Below are 23,003 nucleotides of genomic sequence, written 5' to 3' on the forward strand. Positions count from 1 at the left end.
CAGAAGTTAAGTCGCATAGTGTTCAGATCGATTTGAACCATTTGAACTATATAATGCTTTTTGTTAATCACTCAAAGTTACAGAAAAAATAAATTCACTCTAACCATCTATTGGTCACCACATTTCGAAAAAGGTGGATTATAGATGAAATCTCCTCGAGTTATCATCAGAATTGTGGTCTTCGCCTAAGGATGACGAGAAGGAAACCCGTCGGAATATTGCGACAACACGACACCGTGACTCGGTTGCTAACCGGAGAAGATTTCGTCAACTAAATTCGATAATAAACCTTGCATTCCCCTACATGTCATTTCAGTTATTTTTGTGAAATTTAAGGATTTCTGGAGGTTTTGTTTCATTTTTACTTCGATTTCGAGCTGATAATTTGTTTGACCACATCTCAACAAAAGCAGTAGACATGTGAAATCTCCAAGAGGTGTTGAAGTCCGATGTCATTTTTATTGTGTACTGAACAATTTTACTACCAAATGTTTGAATGTGCCAAGTTTAAAATGTCGTTAGAGACGTGCTGTAGACTGCACAGGCCTCTCTCGCTGTGCGATGCTTAATTTCCCTTCCCTTCTGAAGGAGACGCGTCACTCATTTTAATAAAAGCGACACGTGACGCCAGAGAACAAACGATCAGATAATCTGCATGCATACGACGCCGGAAGGCGCGTGCAGCCAGTAATGGTCGTGGACATTACGGACGCCAGGGAACGCAAGCGTAGCTGCTCCCTCGTCCTACTAAGGCCCAGTCCTCGCCTTTATGTCATCGATTAGTCATCTGTCACGAGTATCGATGTATGCGGATACCAGACGCTGAAGCCATTTAGAAAGTCTCCCCGTTCTCTATGAAACCGTGTTCCGTGAGTAGCAAACCATTGTTGACCACCCTTTCTGCCGTACAGATGAGCAAAAGTGCATATACTTTCTACAATACCGAGATTTACAAATGTTTTTTCTTCCAATTTTCACCTAAAAAGAGAACTTCTCTTGCCTGGACGGCTAGAACGGAATAACATTATTTTACAATACGTACATGCGGCTGTTATAGCACCCAGAAAGGCCATAATCTGATCAATTGTATCCGGACAGCTATTAGTCGACATGAATAAGGGGAAGTGTCCACGTGTCACCTTTATGATGGCTTCAACTTTGCTGCGGACACTTTAACTGGTTTGTCTGAATATCTGTGGAGAAATGGCAATTCATTCTTCCACAAGCCCCTAAACCACATTACCTAATGATGTTGGACGCGGGGTTGTGGAGCAAAGCCGGTCCATTTCGCGAACGGTGTTGTCTGCAAACCATTGTCTAGTACATGCTGCTTTATGACAGTGTGCATTTAGTGCTCATAAAATCCGTCATTGTCATCGAAATGTTCATGCTAGCATATGCAGTGCACATGGCTTAAAATGTGTTAATATCCTTCAGCATTCATCGTTTTTTTTTTTTTTTTTTTAGGAAAGCAGTGGTTGGGAAGGGTGTGAGACAGGGTTATAACCTCTCCCCGATGTTATTAATCTGTATATTGAGCAAGCAGTAAAGGAAACAAAAGTAAAATTCGATGTAGGTATTAAAATCCATGGAGAAGAAATAAAATCTTTGAGGTTCGCCGATGACATTGTAATTCTGTCAGAGACAGCAAACGAATTGGAAGAGCAGTTGAACGGAATGGACAGTGCCTTGAAATGAGGATGAACATCAACAAATGCAAAACGAGGATAATGGAATGTAGTCGAATTAAGTCGGGTGATGCTGAGGGAATTAGATTAGGAAATGAGACACTTAAAGTAGTAAAGGAGTTTTGCTATTTGGGGAGCAAAATAACTGACGATGGTCGAAGTAGAGAGGATATAAAATGTAGACTGGCAATGGCAAGGAAAGCGTTTCTGAAGAATAGAAATTTGTTAACATCGAGTATAGATTTAAGTGTCAGGAAGTCGTTTCTGAAAGTATTTGTATGGAGTGTAGCCATGTATGGAAGTGAAACATGGACGATAAATAGTTTGGACCAGAAGAGAATATAAGCTTTCGAAATGTGGTGCTACAGAAGAATGCTGAAGATTAAATGGGTAGATCACATAACTAATGAGGAAGTATTGAATAGAATTGGGGGAGAAGAGCCCGCAGCTCGTGGTCGTGCGGTAGCGTTCTCGCTTCCCGCGCCCGGCTTCCCGGGTTCGATTCCCGGCGGGGTCAGGGATTTTCTCTGCCTCGTGATGGCTGGGTGTTGTGTGATGTCCTTGGGTTAGTTAGGTTTAAGTAGTTCTAAGTTCTAGGGGACTGATGACCATAGATGTTAAGTCCCATAGTGCTCAGAGCCATTTGAACCATTTTTTGGGGGAGAAGAGGAGTTTGTGGACCAGAAGAAGGGATCGGTTGGTAGGACATGTTCTGAGGCATCGAGGGATCGCCAATTTAGTATTGGAGGGTGGCGTGCAGGGTAAAAATCGTAGAGGGAGACCAAGAGATGAATACACTAAGCAGATTCAGAAGGATGTACGTTGCAGTAGGTACTGGGAGATGAGAAGCTTGCACAGGATAGAGTAGTATGGAGAGCTGCGTCAAACCAGTATTAGGACTGAAGACCACAACAACAACAACAACAACAACAACAACAACGGGAACACACCCTAACGAGGAAAAAAACTCCCGTACCAGAATACACCTCGTCTGAGCTTTACAGTTGGCACTACACCTGATGGCAGTAATGTTCTCTAGCCGTTCGCCAAAACCAAACCTGTAGGATTCCCACAGATTATAGCGTGCTTCGTCATTCCAAATCACTCGTTTCCCGTCACTCACCTTCCAATGGCTGCGCTCTTTGCTCCACCTCAGGCGTCCCTTAGCACTGACAGAAATCCGCGGCTTTTGATGAGGCGCTCGGCCGTTGCATCGCATTCCTTTTGATTCCCTGCGCACACAACTGCGGACATCAATTTGAGTCTCACGAGTAATTCCTTCCGCTGATTTCATGCGACTTTTGCAACCACTACCGCAATGCTCGACGGTCCCTCTGCCAACGTAGATTAGGTCTGCCTGGTGTCACTTTAGCTGTGGTTGTTTCTTCGCGTTTGGACTTCACAGCTACGTCATCAGCGTTTGACATAGACAGTTAGAGAAGACGTGAAATGTCCATTTTGCTTTCCTCGCCCAGGTGACATCCAGTGACTAGGCCACGTTCGAAGTCACTGAACTCTTCTGTTAGACGTGTAGTGATGTTCATGATGAAATACTGGTACCTGGACAATTTTGAACAGACAGTACGTCTAAATGTGTGCATTTATGTGGGACATATGTTTGGAGATTAACTATTCTAAAGGCTGTACAGGGCGCAGAAAATGTACGGTACAAATTGCAGGACGCATTCCTCACATGTAAGCCAATAAATTACGTTATTTGAGAGTGGTCCATACGTAGAATTGTCATGATGCATGTTACTTACGACAATTAGACATATGTTCTTCTTCGGAGAACAACTAACCAGTATTATTTCTTTCGTAAATGCAAATGGACTTGAATTTACATGTGCACAACTGCTAGGCTTCATCTCCTTCGGAATATCTCCTTTATTCATCCTCATTGTTACATCGACTGTTATGTTTTTGTTCTACATATCTCCGCCAATTGGACACTTGTAAAATAACTATCAATTTTAACATACCTGACTCTACCAGAACGGTCTTCACTGTGGCAAGCCCCAATTTTTCTGGCGTGGCTCACCTGGTTGTCTTCTTTTACACACGGACCCATTAGCTTCGCACATCCAGAATATTTTCATTCCATACTTTCTCTGCTTATTGGCATATATTGCAGGAATCCACAACGGTTCCTAATGATCTTAGTTGGCCATCCATTGTAACCTTAATTTTAAGTATGACTACTTTCCTGTACTGTCCTATAAATATTTTCCATAGGTGGGATACAGCAGCAAACTTATCTGTTTATAGCCTAGCCTCTCCTGTTCTGTAGTCATCCAATCTAATGAATCAATGAATCTTCTGATGGCCGCAAACTGGCTCACAGACATTGTAGCTCTGTAGAATGGATTGGAAAACTTCTCCAAAAACGTTGCCTGATTGGAATATCCCAGCCTTTATCTGCTCCAACATGAAGCAAAACTTCCGAGAAGGCTAATATTTGTTCTCTAGTTATACCAATCCACTTTATTTGTCTTGGTACACAAACTCTTCTGGCCTCTAGGTTTGTTGATCTCACAATTCCGTTGACGATGGCCAGAGGAATCACCATCATTGGGGAATGTAAGTTACCATGCCTCTTGCTCGTCTTTGCATAAATATCACTAAATTTTGTGCAGATGTTTTACTTTGCATAGGGGCGGTGGAGCGGGAAATGGTTTTGCTCCATAGCATATAATTTAGGGGATTGCCCATACGCATTATTACCTACATCATCATCATCATCGTAAACACTACCACTGCTCTGTTGTTCATGAAGAGAGTTGCATGCCACTGCCTGAGAGACAGCTTCACGGCTTAAGTCTGCAGCAGCACTCATGTCTGAAAGGAAATCGTAATCTCCAGTTACCCATCGAGTAACAAAGGATTAAAAATTTGGACATCAGAAACGTTGCTATCTTCTTTCTTGCTCGTTTTTTTTAGATATAGATGGTGACATTCTACCTGCGTACTCTCTTCTTCTATGGACTGCTGTTCACGTTATTGTTTAGTGTTACCTCTCTTCAAATGATTATCGAACATCATTTTCAACACTGTTCTATAGCAAAGTCTTTCAACATTATTATTTTGGTTCACACACCCGTAACCATCTATCGCAATGTTTAGCTCTCTTATGCAACAGGGCATAACGCTATCTGACAGCTGAACAGAGTTGCAACATATAATAAAGTCTTTTCTGGAATCACAACAATGCAAATGTGTGTCTATAATGCATTCTGTGATTTCCAAACAAAATTTTATTCATTATAACCCAGTCTAATTTAATGACACTCCAACTTAAACCAGAGTGTCCTTCGGACCCAGGTTATGTAAATGTGTGGTAAAGGAAGAAAATGCACGTGTCACTTACGGCTAATGACACAGATTTCTGCACTGTGTTATTGAGTACTGAAAAAAAGCTTTCTGATGGGTGGGGGATCAATTTTAAGTTTTTCTTACAGCAATTTATACTTAAAACCGTCTCTAGGTCCACTGGACCCAGGGTATGCACACTTGGGTTAAGAGACACTTGTTATGTCTGGCAGTAAGCCCTGAATTCACTAGCAAAACTGTTGTAGTATTCCATAAACACGTATATACTCACTAAGCCACAATGCGGAAATCTATTGGGCGTGCTCTTTATGTCATGGGATATGGAATCAGCATGGACGCCATTACATACACTTGAAGTCACGGAAGAAAAGAACGACATAATGACGCAGTGTCAGACGAAGTCTGGTGTCAGGTACTCTTGTGCGTTTTGAGAATGAAAACATGGTCCAAGTATGATACAGTTTGAGCGATTGACCAATTGGCGATTTTCCACTATAGGTAATTTTCTAGCACGTATTTTAAGCTTCACGCCTCATTTCACATTGTAATACATCGCTGGTACATGGAAACAGGAACATATTGTTTTTCTGTGCATATCTAAAACAGAAATAATGAAGCAGACTAAATGAGTACGCCCATTAGCCATTATCTGTGTAATCACGTACACTGTTGTTTTGCTTTTGTGCCACATTTGCACAGAAATACGATATATATCTGTCCACATGTAACAGAGATGTATTATAATGTGAAACGAAACATGAAGCTTTAAATATGTGCTTGAAAATGACCCACGGTTGAAACTGTCCAACTGCCCGGATAGTAAACAGAATAATGCATATTTGGACTATGTTTTCCTTCTCAAAACAAGTTGAGGATGTGAGCCTCCACAAAAATAAAATTTTAAAACATTTCGACGTGCTACAGGCTGTTGCAAATGGTTTCAGAGAGTCCTTTCTGAAACTCTGCGTACTTACGTGCTCTTAATTTTGCGTTGCAGCTGCCGTATGATTGGCAGTGATATCTCGTCTGATGTGGCGGTTCATCTGTGAATCAGAGTATAGCACTGCCTCCTGCAATCAGGACGGCGGGCAAGCCACCTCCCTCGCAGGACCGACACCTGCATCGATACACATGTCACCCCTCGCGTCCAATATCCTCGACAGTCCTCCTGAAGGAACATCCAGCCCCCGGCACGCTCACAATGCGACACCGCCGAAAATCGATTCACAGCGTGAACTGTGCTCGCCGAAGCCGCGATGGTGCAGCTACGATGTTTACTAACGCAGTTTGAATGTTTCGTCCATGAGACCTGCGACTGTTGATAAACACAAATAAAACAGTTTCTACGTCAGTCACTTGTTTATCACGCCACTAGGCGTTCTGATGTTCACACTACCATCTGCAGGTGGAAATTGTTTATTTACGTGGCTGGTGTTGGCGAAGTGTACAAACGTCTTTTTACAGTCGCAGACCAAGGGCAGTGAAGGTTATTTTGTGTCTTTTGATAACCTACACTGCCCTTGGTCTACGACTGTCAAAAGACGTCTGTACTCTTCACCATCACCTGCCATGTAAATAAACAATTCATCACCGGGAGATAATGATGTGAACCATCGAAACGCGTAGTGGCAGAGTATACAAGTGAATGACGCAGTAACTGTTTTATTTGTAACGCAGTTTGATTCTCGAACCACTTGCTTTTTAGCACTGCAAGTACAAAATTTGTCTTCAGTTTTTTCATGCTCAGTATGTGGTCCGTGCTAGATGATGTTATTACCTTTATAACTTGTAGTTACTGTAATGATTTACGAAACACATTAAAAGTGTTCCACTCACACTTAAGAAAAGTTTGACCTTCGTCACCACAGTAGTCAATACTGATTCACGCAACGTTCCCTTCAGTCCGACGCTCCTTTGCGACGCAGATCATCAAACGCGTCGTAAGGATTTCATTGGAAGAGAGATAATCGTTTCTTTGGTTGACATATGGTATTGACATTAGTTATAAACGTAGCATCTGAACACGAAAATGTCTAAGACATTTTCATGTTCGTTCACACTATTGCAAATACCAGTTAACAGTCGTAAGAATGTATCAGTTTTCACTGTACGGTATCGGCAAAGACAAGCGAAATAAATTATGATGACCGAGGTACAGGCATATAAAATGCACACAATCAGTAACAAGGGAAAAGATCCAGAAATACAGAAATCTGTTAATATCAACTATAAATTTATGTGTTAGGAAGTCTTCTCTGAAGGTGTATGTCTCTAGTATAACCTGGATGATGAGTCGTTCAAATAACTAGTAAGGAAGTGCTGAATCTAAATAAGGAAAAATGAAATTCATATCACGACTTCATTAAAAGAAGGGACTGGTTAATAAAACACATCATCAGGCTTGAATAAATCGTCGATTTGGTTGTGAAGTGTTTGGTGTACAAAATTGTATAGGGAGATCAAGAAATAAATACGGCAAGCAGGTTGAAATGTGTGTAAGTTGTAGCAGCTATAGAAAGGTTAAAAGCCCTGTACACGTTATAGTAAACGAAGATCCACAGCAAACCAGATTTCGGACACAGACCACTAAAGTAGCGTGATAGAGTGTCACTAATATAAGAATATAAGCCTTTCAGGTATAATGCTACGTCAGCCAGTGAAATTAGGTGAGTTAGAGAAAGAACTGGTTTTTTTTTGCAACACTCGACAACAATTTACAGGTAAAAATAAGACCCCTGAAATAAGGCCGTTCTGCCATTACACATTTTATCACTTTATAGAGTGATGAAAATGACATTTACATGCCAATTTTTGGAAAAAAATTTGTTCAAGCAAGTTAACTTCTAAATATTCCTGATTTCTAGCAAATTTTGCTATTACTGTTAAACTAATGAGAAGGTACTGTAGGTAATAGTAATGACACGGGCAAAATACGACCCATTGTGGTGTAACAATTCACTAGTCACAGAAAAAAGTTCTTCTAACGGTTCTGAGTCACCAAAGCGCCAATACTTTATTAAGTATTTTATTATATTTACATATAAAGTACTATAACATGCTTATGATCTGCGTTAGATTTTAAATATGTTGATCCAGTTTTCTGTGCAACAAAGATTGTTTTCGATTTCTCTAGGACAGTTGACTAATGTACAGGGTCATTGTAATTAAAGTTAAACTTTCAATCCGCTGTAGAAATAACATCACTGGTCCGAATGACGTCAAACTGAAACGGAATATTATCGGAGAAGGGGGAAAACGTATGGCAGAAGAAAAATAAATAGCTACAAAATTTAGCAACAGAAGGCGGTGTAAGCATCATAATTTAGTAGTGGTCGTCTACAAATGACAAATGGATCACACAGCAATGCCTAAGGCGTGGGTTGGCGTTAAACAAACTGTACTACTCAGTGTGCATGGGTGTACAAGTGTAATACTGTTAGTTGCGTAAGCCCATCCAACACAGCAAGGTCATATCACATCGGATGGGAAAAATCAGTTTTTAATTGTCCTCAGCCCAAAAACCGCATAAAAAGCTTCACTAACATGGGTTTTTAATTGTCCTGAGTCCCAAATTGAATAAAAAACATCAATCAAAATCAAATCGGATAATTAATTTCTGTGTGACTAGCGCAAAACATGTTCAGCATGCTATCCACCGTTGTCTACAACAAGTTGAAATCGAGTAACAGCATGTTCCACAACTGATCGAAGTGTTTCCGGGGTCACGTTCAGAATGTGTTACGCAATGCGTGCCTTCAATGCAGCTAAGTTTGCAATCGGAACACTGAACACATCATTCAGATAGCTCCACAGCCAAATATAAGGTGATCGTGACAGACAGGCTGTAGGGAAATGACGACTGATAATTCTAGCATTTCCGAAATGGCTCTTCAGAAGCTGCGTAACTGGACTTGCAAAGTGCGGATGTGCGCCATCTACCATAAAAATGATCCCAGCCGCACATACACGCTGTTGGAGAACTGGAGTGAAGTAGTTGCGCAAAAGACACTCAGAGTGATTACCAGTGACGGTTCAGGTAACGGGACCGCAAACCCCTGTCTCTTAGAAAAAATATAGCCCTATGATAAATAATGTCATAAACCAGCACCAAACAGTGACCCATTCAGGATGAAGTGGTACTGGTTGATTTGCGTGTAGATTTTCCATTGCCCATATTCGACAATTCTGTGTACTGACGTATCCTGTCAGATGGAAGTGGGCTTCGCCTGTCCACAAAATCTTCTGCAGCCAATCATTATCCACCTCCATACGAGGAAGAAATTCAAAAGCACAGGTCCCTCTTGCTGGCAGGTCAAGAGGAAGCAACTCGTCCACATGGGTAATTTTGAATGGATAGCAAAGAAAGATGTTTCGTAGGATTTTACGCTCCATCCTCACGGGTATGTCCAATGGTCCAGCAGTTCTCCTAGCACTACACGTTTGCACACAACCACTCGTCTCTTTCCGCATTCCTGTGGCCATTGATTTCACTGGCGACGAATCACTTCGTTTACTCCTTCTACCAGGTTGCACACCAAAAAGCCGGCCGCTGGTGGCCGAGCGGTTCTGGCGCTACAGTCTGGAACCGCGCGACCGCTACGGTCGCAGGTTCGAATCCTGCCTCGGGCATGGATGTGTGTGTTGTCCTTAGGTTAGTTAGGTTTAAGTAGTTCTAAGTTCTAGGGGACTTATGACCTCAGCAGTTGAGTCCCATAGTGCTCAGAGCCATTTGAACCATTTTTTTTGCACACCAAAAGAACCCACCTTTTCGAATTTCCGAATCATTTTCTCCAGACCCACGGCAGCCATCGAACCACCGCCATTTTTCAAACCCTTCAGTGTCCGGAACTTCCGCAGAGCGACGTGTGCAGTCACCATTCTTGTAAAAAATGGTTCAAATGGCTCTGAGCACTATGGGACTCAACATCTTAGGTCATAAGTCCCCTAGAACTTAGAACTACTTAAACCTAACTAACCTAAGGACATCACACACACCCATGCCCGATATCATTCTTGTAATATAGCTTTACAAGCAGAGTGTTATCTTGCATTGAGACAGGCATGGCGAACGTCGCAGACGCGAGAGAAGGAAAAGCCGTGTACCCGGCGTGTTTATACCGACTTCAATGGGTCGTGTGAGTGACAGGTGTTTTGATTTACGTATTCTGACATACACAGCGCAGTCTATTGATCAGTTTTCAAACTATTTTTTCCTTCTGCCGTACGTTTTCCCCCTTCTCCGATAATATTATGCTGCAATTTGACGTCATTCTGACCAGTGGTGTTATTTCACAGAGTTTTGGAAGTTAAACTTTCATTATAATCACCCTGAATATTTTACCACATATTCTGTAATGACGTATTTTTATTCATCATTTTGTAACCAGTTCCAGATGATGCTCACAATTTGTCATTCTCTCGATTATCTACACAACGTGTAGCAGCACACTTTCAGATGACTGGTGGAAGTCTTTCAATTGAGCATTACTTCGGCTACTTCCGATCCCCTAGCCGACCCAACCAGGGACAGGGGATCCGAATTACCTGTCCCTCCCGGCGCGTTTTCACGTCAGTGAGAGTCGAAGACTAAGGTAAAGCCAGACTGTTATCAGAATTTGAACCCACGACCTTTTAGTTTAAAAGTACGTACTTTACCATTAGAGAACCATGCCTGGCAGTTGGTGACACCGTTACTATCAAAATAAGGCTGACTAGTGTCCTGTACACGGGAGTGAGAATTTTGTTACTTTATATTCTTACATTATGTAATGTGTCTTATGTGAGATATAAAATTATATGCAGGATTTTTTTTTCATTTTGAAGTTAGAAAATGGCCATTTGAAGTGACGAAATAGTAATATTGAGACATATTTGATATTTTGTCAAGAAATAAAAACAGATGTACCAAAACTGGCAATCAAAAGCATCTCCACGGGGTTAAGACGTGAACGTTCATTAGAAGTCTCTAACGCATGGTGACACCTGCTGCGAAAAACCCGAGAATCGACATACATTATATTTACGCAGACGTAGTACTACAGAGACATTAATAACACCTGAATATACAACAACGATCTATTAGCAACTTAATGAACTTTTATCTGTCAGTCATTCGTCTACTTTCATCAAATTACACTGAGGTGACAAAAGTCGTGGGATTCCCCCTAATATCGTGTCAGATCTCCTTTTGGAAGGTCTAGTGCAGCAGCTCGACGTAGCTTGGACTCAACAAGTCGTTGGAGGCCCCCGGCAAAAATACTAAGCCATGCTGCCTCTATAGCCGTACGTAGTTGCGATATTGTTGCCGGCGCAGGATTTTGTGTACTATTGACCTCTCGACTACGCCCCATAAAAGTTCAATGAGATTCATGTCGGACGATCTGGGTAGCCAGACCATTCGCTCGAACTGTCCAGGATGTTCAAACCAACCGCGTACAGTTGTGGCCCTATGACATGAAGCCCATGAACGACTGAAAATCGTCTCCAAGTAGCCCAACGTAACCATTTCCAGTCAACGATAGGTTCAGTTGGACAAGAGCACGAAGTTCATTTCATGTAAACACAGTCCACTCCATTATAGAACCACCACCACATTGCTCATTGCCTTGCTGACAACTTGGGTCCATGCCTTCATGGGGTCTGCGCCACACTCGAACCCTACCATCAGCTCTTGTCAACTGAAACCGGGATTCATCAGACCAGCCCACAGTTTTCCATTTGTCTAGGATTCAATCAATATGATCACGAGACAGGGAGAGGCGCTGCAGGCGATGTCGTACTGTTAGCAAAAAACAGTCGGGTCAGTTGTCTGCTGCCATAGCCCATTAACGCCAAATTTCGCAGCACTATCCTAACGGATACGTTAGGCGGGTTGCTTGTCTGTTAACACTGATAACTCTTCGCAGAAGTCGGTGCTCTCGGTCGTTAAGTGAAAGACATTTGGACATTGTGTTGGCAGTGGAGAGAAGTAATGCCTGAAATTTGGTATTCACGGCGCGCTCTTGACACTTGATCTCGGAATACTGAATCGCCTAACGATTCCCGAAAAGGAATGTCCCACGCGTGTCGCTCCAACAACCATTCTGCGTTCAAAACCTGTTAATTGCCGTGCCTTAGTCACATCGAAAAAATTTTCACATGAATAACCTGAACACAAATCACAGCACCGTCGATACACCGGTATCTTATACCTTGTGTACGCAAAAACTACCGCCACCTGTTAATGTGCATGTCGGTATCCCATCATTTCTGTCACCTCAATGCATTTCCTACATAGAACAGTACCAGATGACATTTAGCTCCTATGGCGGACTTTCAGTCTTCTCGCACTTCTCTTGCAGGCTGGAGTCGCCGACTCGCTCCATAGAGATCCAGGCGCCGTACGGAGTGTCCATCGAGTCCAGGGCTGGCGACATCAGCGCCGCCTGCCTCACCAACCTAAAACTGCAGTCGCTGGCTGGAGCGGTGAGTTGCCACCTCAACCTCAAAGACTGAGCTGGTCGAATAGTTCTGGCGGAAGCGCACAGAAACACCCCTCATCGGCAGACTGTGGACTACGAAGATAGCCGCAGTGTCGATGTTCTGTGTGTGACAAAAATTAACGTGTCTCTTAAAATATTGGAAGTTTCAGAAACAGTGTCACGATGTAGACGTCATATAGTACTATTTCCAGTATGAATGGTGTTGTTGTTGCTGTTCTTCTTGTTGTAGTCCTCAGTCAGCAGACTGGATTGATGCAGCTCTTCACGATACTCTATCCTGTACAAGCCTCTCCATCTCTGCACACATACGGCCACTTCCATCCACTGGAACACACTTACTGTAGCCAAGTCTTGATCTCCCTCTACAGATTTTAGCCCCTACTCACACACTTCCTTCTATGACCAAAGTAGCAATTACTTGATGTCTTAGGATATAGCGTATCAAGCGAACACTTATTTTAGTCCAGTCAAAAATTTCACTTCTTCTCACTTCATCTCAGAACATCCCCAGTAGTTGAACGATCTACCCAATAATCATCAACATTCTCATGTAACACCACATTTCAGAAACTTCCATTCGCTTCTTCTCTGAAGTGTTTACCATCCACATTTCATTTCCGTACAAGGCTCAATTCTAGAAATATTGTGATGTACAGGGTGCCCATAAATGTGTACCCTGATAGCAAAACAATGTATCTCTCTATTAAAACATCAAATGAAACTCGCATTATTCCACACTCGCCTCTACTCATTAAATTCTGAACATTTAATACAGGCCACACAGTACAACATTTAAATCAGTTCAACATTTGCACTCCTGGTAAAACGCAAAATCAAGCCTGTATTCAGTCTCTTGTCGCACATTCCACAATGTGTGTCGTGTGATTGTGTCAATGGTATCTCTAATGCCTTGTTGCAAGGTCACAATATCGGGAAGTGCTGTTTTGTACACAATATCTTTCACGTAATCCCAGGGAAATAAATCTGTGAGGCTAATGGCATGTGATTTCGGAAGTGGAGGGCATGGAATTAGCTCGCCTCTCCAGTCCGCCTGTTGGGGGATGTTTCGTTAAGAAAATCGTGGACTTCTAGGGCCCATTGAGGGCCAGTGCCATCTTGCTGAAAGATGATGGTTCAGATGGCTCTGAACATTATAGCACTTAACATGTGAGGTCATCAGTCCCCTAGACTTAGAACTACTTGAACCTAACTAACCTAAGGACAGCACACACATCCATGCCCGAGGCAGGATTCGAACCTGCGACCGTAGCAGCAGCGCGGTTCCGGACTGACGCGCCTAGAACCGTTCGACCACAACGGCCGGCTAAAGATGATGGTGTCTTGCATATCGTTTGGCTGGGAAGCGGCGTAATTCACCAACATGTAGGTAAACATATCCACTCACATTGCTGTCAAGGAAGAAAATGGGGCAATCGCTCTATCCCACATTATTCAACACTACACATTAACCTTTGGACTGTCCCAAATGTGTTCTTGCACAACATGAGAATTTTTTTATACCCATATCCGGACATTATGGCGGTTAACTGGCTCACAAACTAGAAATGTAGCCTCATCGGAAAAACACACACGCTTCAAAAAATCATTGTCATCATTCAACCCGTTCAGCATGTCTACGTTTTGGGCGACCACCTGGTTGTAATGCCTGAACAATTTGGACCTTGCTCGCACCCAATTTAAGATGTTTGCAAACCACTTTATGCACTGTATTCTTTTACACTTGAAGCTCCCGCGAAGTTTTATGAATCGATTTCAGTGGCAACCTCTTGGATGCGGTTTGAACTGTTTGCATAGTCTCCTACGAAACAGATGGTCTGCCGCTGCTTGTCCGTTTCTGAACCGATCCCGTTGCTAAAAAAGTTTCCAAACATGTTGTGATGAATTTGACAATAACTGCTTTCTTTGCATAATAGGACACGAACTTTCGCTGCACAGTAGTAGATGATTTTGTTTCTGCTTGCCACACAAAACACTGAACTTTCTTCTAAGGGGAACCCAATTTTCTGATACAGCTCCCACAGCGCTCCTTGTGGCGACAGTGTTGACTCAGACACAGCTGTACAGGATTTCCATGGGCTCTCTAGTAGACCTGGAGCAAAAAACTAACGTTACCATAAAAAATATAATTAATATTTAATCTTAAAATACAGATTGAAGCGGCGAATGAAAATTTTTGCTAAGACCGGAATTTGCACCTGTGTGTCCTCCTCACTAGGCAGACGCGCTAACCACTACGCCATCCTGGCACAGTGTGTTTGTACAGCTGTGCGGACTACCCTAGCACGCCTCCCTCCTCAATCCAAATTCCCATTCACATCTCAGCCCACTTGGAGTTCCTCCTAAACTCAAACATCATTTCGTAGGCTCTCCAAGTGCAATCGAATAAGACCTCAGCATCAAATGAAATGGAGGATCCGGCCTGTAACCGTGTGTAGGTGCTTTAATCAAATTAAACTGTATTGTTACTGAGACCTTTTCAAGTCTCAAACATCTGTGATGTATGTATGCAGACTTAGGTGGCAAATGTAAATTCTTGCGAAGGCTGGAATTCTAAACTGGACATCCTACTCAATAGGCAACTGCACCAACCACTACACCACCCTGGCACAGTGGCTTTGCATAACTACAAGGACTATCCTAACACGCCTCCAGCCTCAATCCAAATTCCGAAGACTTGAAACCATATAGTTTCATTTGACTAGATACATATTTTCAGGAGACAGTAACAAATACTTAAATTTATATTCAATGTTTTTTCTCTCTTTCGCAAACGCTTCCCTCGCTATTGACAGTCTGTATTTTATGTCATCTATTGTTGTCATCGTTAGTTATTTTCCAGACCTCATATGTTACTTTTCATGTACCACTTCCAGATCTAATTGACTCAGTGCATCTATTGTATTTTTTCGATATTCATGTTATAATGCACAACTGATACATACCAAAAGAAATCAAGAGCTTCGTCCTACAATCAAAAATTGTTGGTACCAGTATATATGTGGCACATTCGGTCCATAGGCGAGTTGAGAACAGCTTTGGTCTAGTCCCTTATGCTTCAGCAAACAAGGTAGTGCCGTAAACTTGCCTTTGAAATATTCATTGTTTGTGAGTCTACTTTACACTACAGTTTCTCGTGATAGCTCCACCCTGATGATGACACAATCAGTTAAGCACCGGAATTAGTTTGAGATATGAATTCACAATCGTATCTCTCCTTTCGAACGTCTTACTGTAATATATGATTCCAACGGGATACTCCTCCTAACATATTTCTTAGGAGGGACAGCACAGAACAGATAACAGTCATCTCGAATGTTACGCTGTTTTTTATTAAACTACATGCTGAAAATCCGCTTCCGTGTCCCTGACTATGAATATGATTTCACAATGAAATACATCTATTTCATGTAGCTCCAGGTCTTCTCATTCTGGTGTATAACTTGACTTTGTGGACTTATGTCGCAATACAATAAATGCAGTATTAGTTTTACTTATTCCTTGAATCCTTAAATTGTTCATATGTAAATAAATTTAATAATCAATACAGCAAATCATAAAAAAGTCCTCCATTCACTTAAGACATGCACTAAATAAAGGTAGTTACATTACATTCAAATTTAGCTTTCGGCATCGGTTACTGAATTATGTGATTGCTCTTACGCGTTTAATGAACCACCATCAAGAGGGAAAGTTTTAATTTCACGAAACTGTAGTTAGAATGACCCTAAAAAACTTTCTACAACATATGTTTATCCTCTCCAAAATGTTACATATTATACAGCTATGGACACATATTCCAGAAAAACCAAGGAGCCTACTATCCTCCTTATAAAATGAATATACAATTTTTGTCACACAGAGAGTAATTAAACTGAATAAAACTCATAATGGAATGTACTAACAAATGCATGTGTTCGCCTTTACGTACATGAAAACCAAACATAACAATCTCAAGAATATGTAAACAACAGACTATTAGAATGAGATATTTCACTCTGCAGCGGGGTGTGCGCTGATATGAAGCTTTCTGGCAGATTAAAACTGTGTGCTGGACCGAGACTCGAATTCCGGACCTTTGCCTTAAGCGGGCAAGTGCTCTACCATCTGAGCTACCCAAGCACGACTCACGACCCGTCCCCACAGCTTCAATTCTGCCACTACCCCGTCTCCTACTTTCAAAACTTCACAGAAGCTCTTCTGCGAACCTTTCAGAACTAGCACTCCTGGAAGACATGATATTGCGGAGACGTGACTTAGCCACAGCGTGGGGGATGTGAAGTTTGGGAAGTAAGAGACGAGGTACTGGCAGAATTGAAGCTGTGAGGTCGGGTCTTGAGTCATGCTTGGGTAGCTCAGATGATAGAGCACTTGCCCGCGTAAGGCAAAGGTCCAGAGTTCGAGTCTCGGTCCGGCAAATAGTTTTAATCTGCCAGAAAGTTTCATACCAGCTCACACCCCGCTGCAGAGTGAAAATCTCATTCTGGAAACATCCCCCAGGCTGTGGCTAAGCCATGTCTCCGCAATATCCTTTCTTCCAGGAATGCTAGTTCTGCAAGGTTCAAACGGTTCAAATGGCTCTGAGCACTATGGGACTCAACTGCTGAGGTCATTAGTCCCCTAGAACTTAGAACTAGTTAAACCTAACTAACCTAAGGACATCACAAACATCCATGCCCGAGGCAGGATTCGAACCTGCGACCGTAGCGGTCTTGCGGTTCCAGACTGCAGCGCATTTAACCGCACGGCCACTTCGGCCGGCCTAGTTCTGCAAAGGTTCACAGAAGAGCTTCTGTGATGTTTGGAGAGTAGGGGACGAGGTACTGGCAGAATTGAAGCTGTGAGATCGGGTCTTGAGTCATGCTTGGGTAGCTCAGATGGTAGAGCAGTTGCCAGCGTAAGGCAAAGGTCCAGAGTTCGAGTTTCGGTCCGGCACACAGTTTTAATCTGCCAGAAAATTTCAATAGAGACTATTACTTTCATTACACGTTGGGTTCTGTTTTATTGTAACATTAAGACGTTAGGTACTCCTCACCTCAATGAAAGTAATTCTTGCCCTAGCAAACAATCGTTGCTTACATCAGGGATACAGCTTCGTTCATAGCGTCACTTCATACAGTAGAACACTTTCGCCTTATGCAAGACATGACTATAGTCTATTTTGCATCGTAGGTCAGGCTGTGGGGAGTACTCCTGAAGTGATATAAATATTCACTTTAGTTTCGTTGCATGGTCTTTATGGAGTATATAACATCAGAAGACAGGTGCGCGTTTATTACCACAATAATCATTAAATAATTAACACAACAAGACCAATGTGTAGCATACCATATTGCTCGTATTATACCTCGCAGATATATTATGCCCACCTTCTCAAAATATTGTAATCTAGTCAACTACTTTATATTTTTAAAGTTTGAAAAAACATTTATTGTTTTTAATGAACTGTTCTATCAGATCCCACATACGTTTCAAATTGTTCAGTTAAACTTAACTCAAGTAGTCACAGTAGTAGATATCACATTCCCCACTCAAGGTCGTATTCAGTATTTCCAGATTGACATCAGCATCTCTTTAAAACGTGTGTATAGACTGAAAGTCAACAACAATGAACGACATATGTGTTTTTAAATTTTTCAGTGTTGGTCATTAAGTCGTTGGTACACCTTAGTGAAACTGCATTGATGTTGCTAAGAGTTTGCTAAAATATATTTTCAGGTTCTGGACCCTACTTACCCATCAGTACCTATATAGAAAGCGTGTTGTTGATATAACTCAACAAAAATTAACGATGTTTTAAATTTTTTGTTTAGGGTGTCAGTGAAGTAACCCTTCTTGGTAATGTGCGTTATAGAACATGCCTGGGAATTGTTAGGATTAAACTGACATGTATTTAAGCATCTCAGATGATACAACTATTAATATAGTAAGGCTGTCAACAAAATATCTTTAATTATGTATCAGGTTTTCATGCTCAGTCCGAAACTCACTGTCTGACAAAAGAAAGAGAAGCTCCTAAAAGGCGCGGAGGAAACTAATGATACTTAACAGACTGACATAATATTTGATGTTATCCCAGTGATTACGAAATTTGGTCAAGTAGGATATCCGTCAGAGTTGCCTCAGCCTCTAGCAGCCGTGACCTGAAGTCATAACCGATCGCTCCCCTCACCATGACGCCGGGAGTAACGCTGCTGCGCCTCACCAAAGAATGGAAGAACGAGACATCTCAGCAGGTCGCTGCAACAGCCGGAGCAGTCCATGTTTCCTACTTACGGCATAACTACAAGCGCAGTCGTTTGTGTCGTTACGTTAACGCCAGTCAACCCAAGGGACGGAAATTATCTAGTCTGATTGCCGCTACTGTACCAATGGCTAGGGATGAACAGAACATTCTAAAGAGCCAATTACTTGTTCCCGGATGGAAGTCGAAGTTGTAAAAGGGCTTACAATGTTGTTGGTGCAAAATACGATGAACCTCCCTGGTGATGATCGAACACTGTTGACCGGAACCTCGACGACGAGTATTCCTGCCCCAGGAAGGAAGATTGGGTTTAACGTCCCGTCGACATCGAGGACATTAGAAACGGAGCACAACCTCTGATTGTGTCAAGGATGGGAAAGGATATCGGCTGTGCTCTTTCAAACGAGCCATCCCGGCATCTTACTGAAACGATTTGGGAAAATCACGGGAACTTAAATCTGGGTGGCTGCATGCTGATTTGAACCGTCGTCCCCCCGAATGCGAGTCCAGTGTGCTAACCACTGAGACATCTTTCTCGGTTATTCCTATCCTAACGTTCCTATGCAGTCCAGTATCGGACCACTGTCATATCCGAATGTCCGAAAAATTTTGATATTGCACGATTCGACCGGTCCGACCAATGGAGGCCCACAATAAGGAGCTTTTCAAACTTTGTCACATGCCGATTACGTTTTCCCACTCGAGTATGCGACATCTCTGAGTCCAAAGAAATCACACAACACTGGCAGCGTTCGTGGCCCTTACATACTCAATCAGGCGTGGTAAGAACAGTAAACAAAAACAACTCTAATTAACTGTGGTGGCCGTTCTACCAGCCGCAGAGAATTAGACCGCTAATCAATTACATATCCGCTGATGGAGCGGTACATTTAAGAAGTTATATTGACATCCGGCCAAATCGTCTCGGTGCTTTACTTTTGACAGGTAGTGATGTCGTTTTCCTTCCAGGTCAGATGTAGATCAGCTGCTCATGATATTTCCCAGTTTTCCAAGTAAGACGGTACAATTAGGAGGCTTCATTTCTTTGTAAATGACGACGATTTTTGCTATTAAATTAAGGTACTTCATGTAACTTCAGGATGACGGAACAGCATGGCATCTTGCCTTTGTCGCCTTTTACTCATTTAATTAAATACGATGGGACCTTTAATGTCTGAAACCATAACAAAAATGTAGAACAGGCCGTAGTCAGCATAATAGTGCCAAATAAAATTACATCCATACTGGATTAGGTTACGGATGACAATTTGTGCCTGATTTCTGAACCAAAAAGTAAAATTGACAGTTATATACCGAAATCAATTCTTTTCACTATTAGATGCATTTTACAACCGAAAAAAAGGGAAAATAGGCAGATAAGTTTCTTGGACGTTACCATAAAGATTCAGAACAATGAACATTTGGCGTACGAGGTTTAACAATAAAGTAATGAAACTGATGTGAAAAAAAATGTTGGTTACTGTTTTAGTTAAGTTTAGTGTTGTCTCCTTCAAAGTAGTTCCTTTCTGATTGCACACACTTTCTGCAGCGCTTCTGCCATTGATGGTAACATTTCTGGAACTCATCTTCTGTAATATCCTCCAAGACCCTCGTCACAGCTTTTTGGACATCTTGTGTTGTTTGAAAATGGTGTCCCTTGACCGCCGTTTTGACTCTTCGAAAAAAGTCACACTGAGCGATATCTGGTGAATAAGGTGGCTGTGGTAGTACTGAAATTGTTTTGAGTTTAAAAACTGCTGTACTGACCGGGCTGTATGGGATGGCGTATTATCGTGATGCAGAATCCAATTATCAGAATTCTTTTACGAAGTCTTTCTAAAATTATAAAATTTCTTTGTAGTAATATTGGTTAACTGTTTGTCCAGGAGGCACTCACTCTTTATGAACAATTCCCTTGGAATCAAAGAAGCACACAAGCATGCATTTCACTTTTGACTTTGACATGTGAGCTTTTTTTGGCCGGGGTGGTCGCTTTGAGCACCATTACGATCTTTGGCGTTTTGTCTCTTGATCGTACTGAAAAAAACAACTTTTATTACTAGTGATAACACGGCTCAACAATCCTGGATTGATTTCCGTTTTCTCTAACAGATCGGTTGCCACATTTTTCCGTGTTTCTCCCTGTTGTGGTGTGAGATTTTTGGGGACCATTTTTGCACAAACCTTTCTCATACCAAGATCTTGTAGTTCCGAGAACATACCTTCACCGAGGAGCCAAGCAGTATATTGCTCCCTCCAACGTATATCTCGCGAAGAGACCATGAGGACAAAATCAAAGAGATTCGAGCCCACACAGAGGCATACCGACAATCTTTCTTTCCACGAACAATACGAGACTGCAATAGAAGGGCGAACTGATAGCGGTACTCAAGGTACCCTCCGCCACACACCGTCAGGTGACTTGCGAAGTATGGATGTAGATGTAGATGTAGATGCAGATCTTCAGTTATTATTAGACGAACCGTTTCTCGATTCATGTTCAGTTCTTCTGCAATCATTTTCACAGATAATCTTCGGTCAAATCATACGAGTTCACGCACCGTGGCCAAGTTGACATCCGTCTGTGAGGTTGATGGTCGTCCACTGCGGTCTTCACCTTCAACATTCCTTCTGCCTTCACTAAACATTTTATGACAACGAAAAACTTGAGCTCTTGACATAACTTCCTCTCCAAAAGCCTTCTGAAGCTTACCGTAAGTTGTCGTGGTTTCATCCAATTTAACGCAAAAAGAAATGGCATACCGTAGCGCAATATAATGCGGTTCCATTTCTGTGACGAGAGACACAAACACGTGTTAACGTATTACAGCACAACTCACGACTGAGCAGTTGCATCGATATGGCACTTGGACTAGAAGCAGCTTATAGACCAAGGTCAAAGATATTGTGCCTAAGCAAGCCTGTAGGGTTGCCACACCTTGCAAAGAAAGTCAGTCTATTACTTTATTGTCGCACCTGGTATACCGAAAACCGACAACAACAGACGCAATAATACACAAGACATCACAGCACCTGCACTCTCAAAAGCAGGCAGCACTTAGATACATGCACCACACACTAAACACAGAGTCATTAGTCACGGACCACTGTCAAAAACATCCACCACCGTAGCTGAGTGCACAGCGCGCCAGCTTGTCATGCTGGGGAGTCAGGGTTCGACTCCCAGGTGGGTTGGAGATTGCTCAGCTCAGGGATGGGTGTTTGTGTCGTCTTCATGATCCTCATTTCATCCTCATCAACGCGTAAGTCACCAAAATGGTGTCACCTCAAAAGACTGGCACCAGGAGATTAGATCTACCCGTTACGAGGCCCCCTCCATACGATATTTCATTTCACTATCAAACGGAAATGAAGACCATAATAAAAATAGCCACAAACAATAGATACAATCAAATCTTAGTAAGAAAGCTGAATAATAAAATCAAGAAATAGTAATACATGCATACATTAATACTTGCTCCATAGATCATGAATACGAAATTTCGTAATGATGTCGTATGTGTCAATTTAGCATAAGTTTTCTTTACACAAAATAATTAATTATTTTTGTACTGTTGCTACTACATATCTAAAAATTTATGTATTGAGTAGAAGGGGTTGTCATTAAGAAATTCTTTTAATTTGATTTTAAATGTTGTTTGGCTATCTGTCAGACTTTTAATGCTGTTTGGCAAATGACCAAATATATTTGTGGCAGCGTAATTCTCCCCTTTTGTGACAAAATGAGATTTAATGCAGAATAGTGAAGACCATCCTTTCCTCTAGTGTTGTAGTTATGCACTTCGCTGTTATTTTTGAATTGGGATGGGTTGTTAATAACAAATTTCATAAGTAAATATATGTATTGCGAAGGTACTGTGAATGTCCTGAGTTCCTTAAATAAATGACTTCAAGGTGAACTTGTGCGGTGTTCGGCTATTATTCTGATTACACGCTTTTGTACAATGAATACTTTCGCTCTTAATGACGAATTGCCCCAAAATATGATGCTATATGAAAGCAGTGAATGAAAATAGTCATAGTAGGCTAATTTACTGATATTTTTATCAGCTAAATTTGCAGTAACCCTAACAGGAGAAGTAGCTAAACCTAACTGTTTCAACAGATAAATCATTGTGTTCCTTCCACTTCAATTTCTCATCAATGGTCACACCCAGAAATTTTGAGTATTCAGCTTTAGCAACAAACTTCTGTTTATAGGCTATATTTATCAATGGTGTT

General features: G+C 41.8%; 1 protein-coding gene across 1 annotated transcript in view; it reads left to right on the forward strand.

The window, feature by feature from the left end:
* LOC126253282 (delta-sarcoglycan) overlaps window positions 1-23,003 on the forward strand; it is a 564,870-nt gene that overhangs the window by 521,785 nt on the left and 20,082 nt on the right. Inside the window, exon 7 of the mRNA XM_049954506.1 lies at window positions 12,359-12,482. Coding sequence (XP_049810463.1) covers window positions 12,359-12,482 — 124 coding nt within the window. The remainder of the gene's footprint in view (window positions 1-12,358; window positions 12,483-23,003) is intronic.

This window comes from Schistocerca nitens, chromosome 4, assembly GCF_023898315.1.
Source record: "Schistocerca nitens isolate TAMUIC-IGC-003100 chromosome 4, iqSchNite1.1, whole genome shotgun sequence".
Classification (NCBI taxonomy): domain Eukaryota; kingdom Metazoa; phylum Arthropoda; class Insecta; order Orthoptera; family Acrididae; genus Schistocerca; species Schistocerca nitens.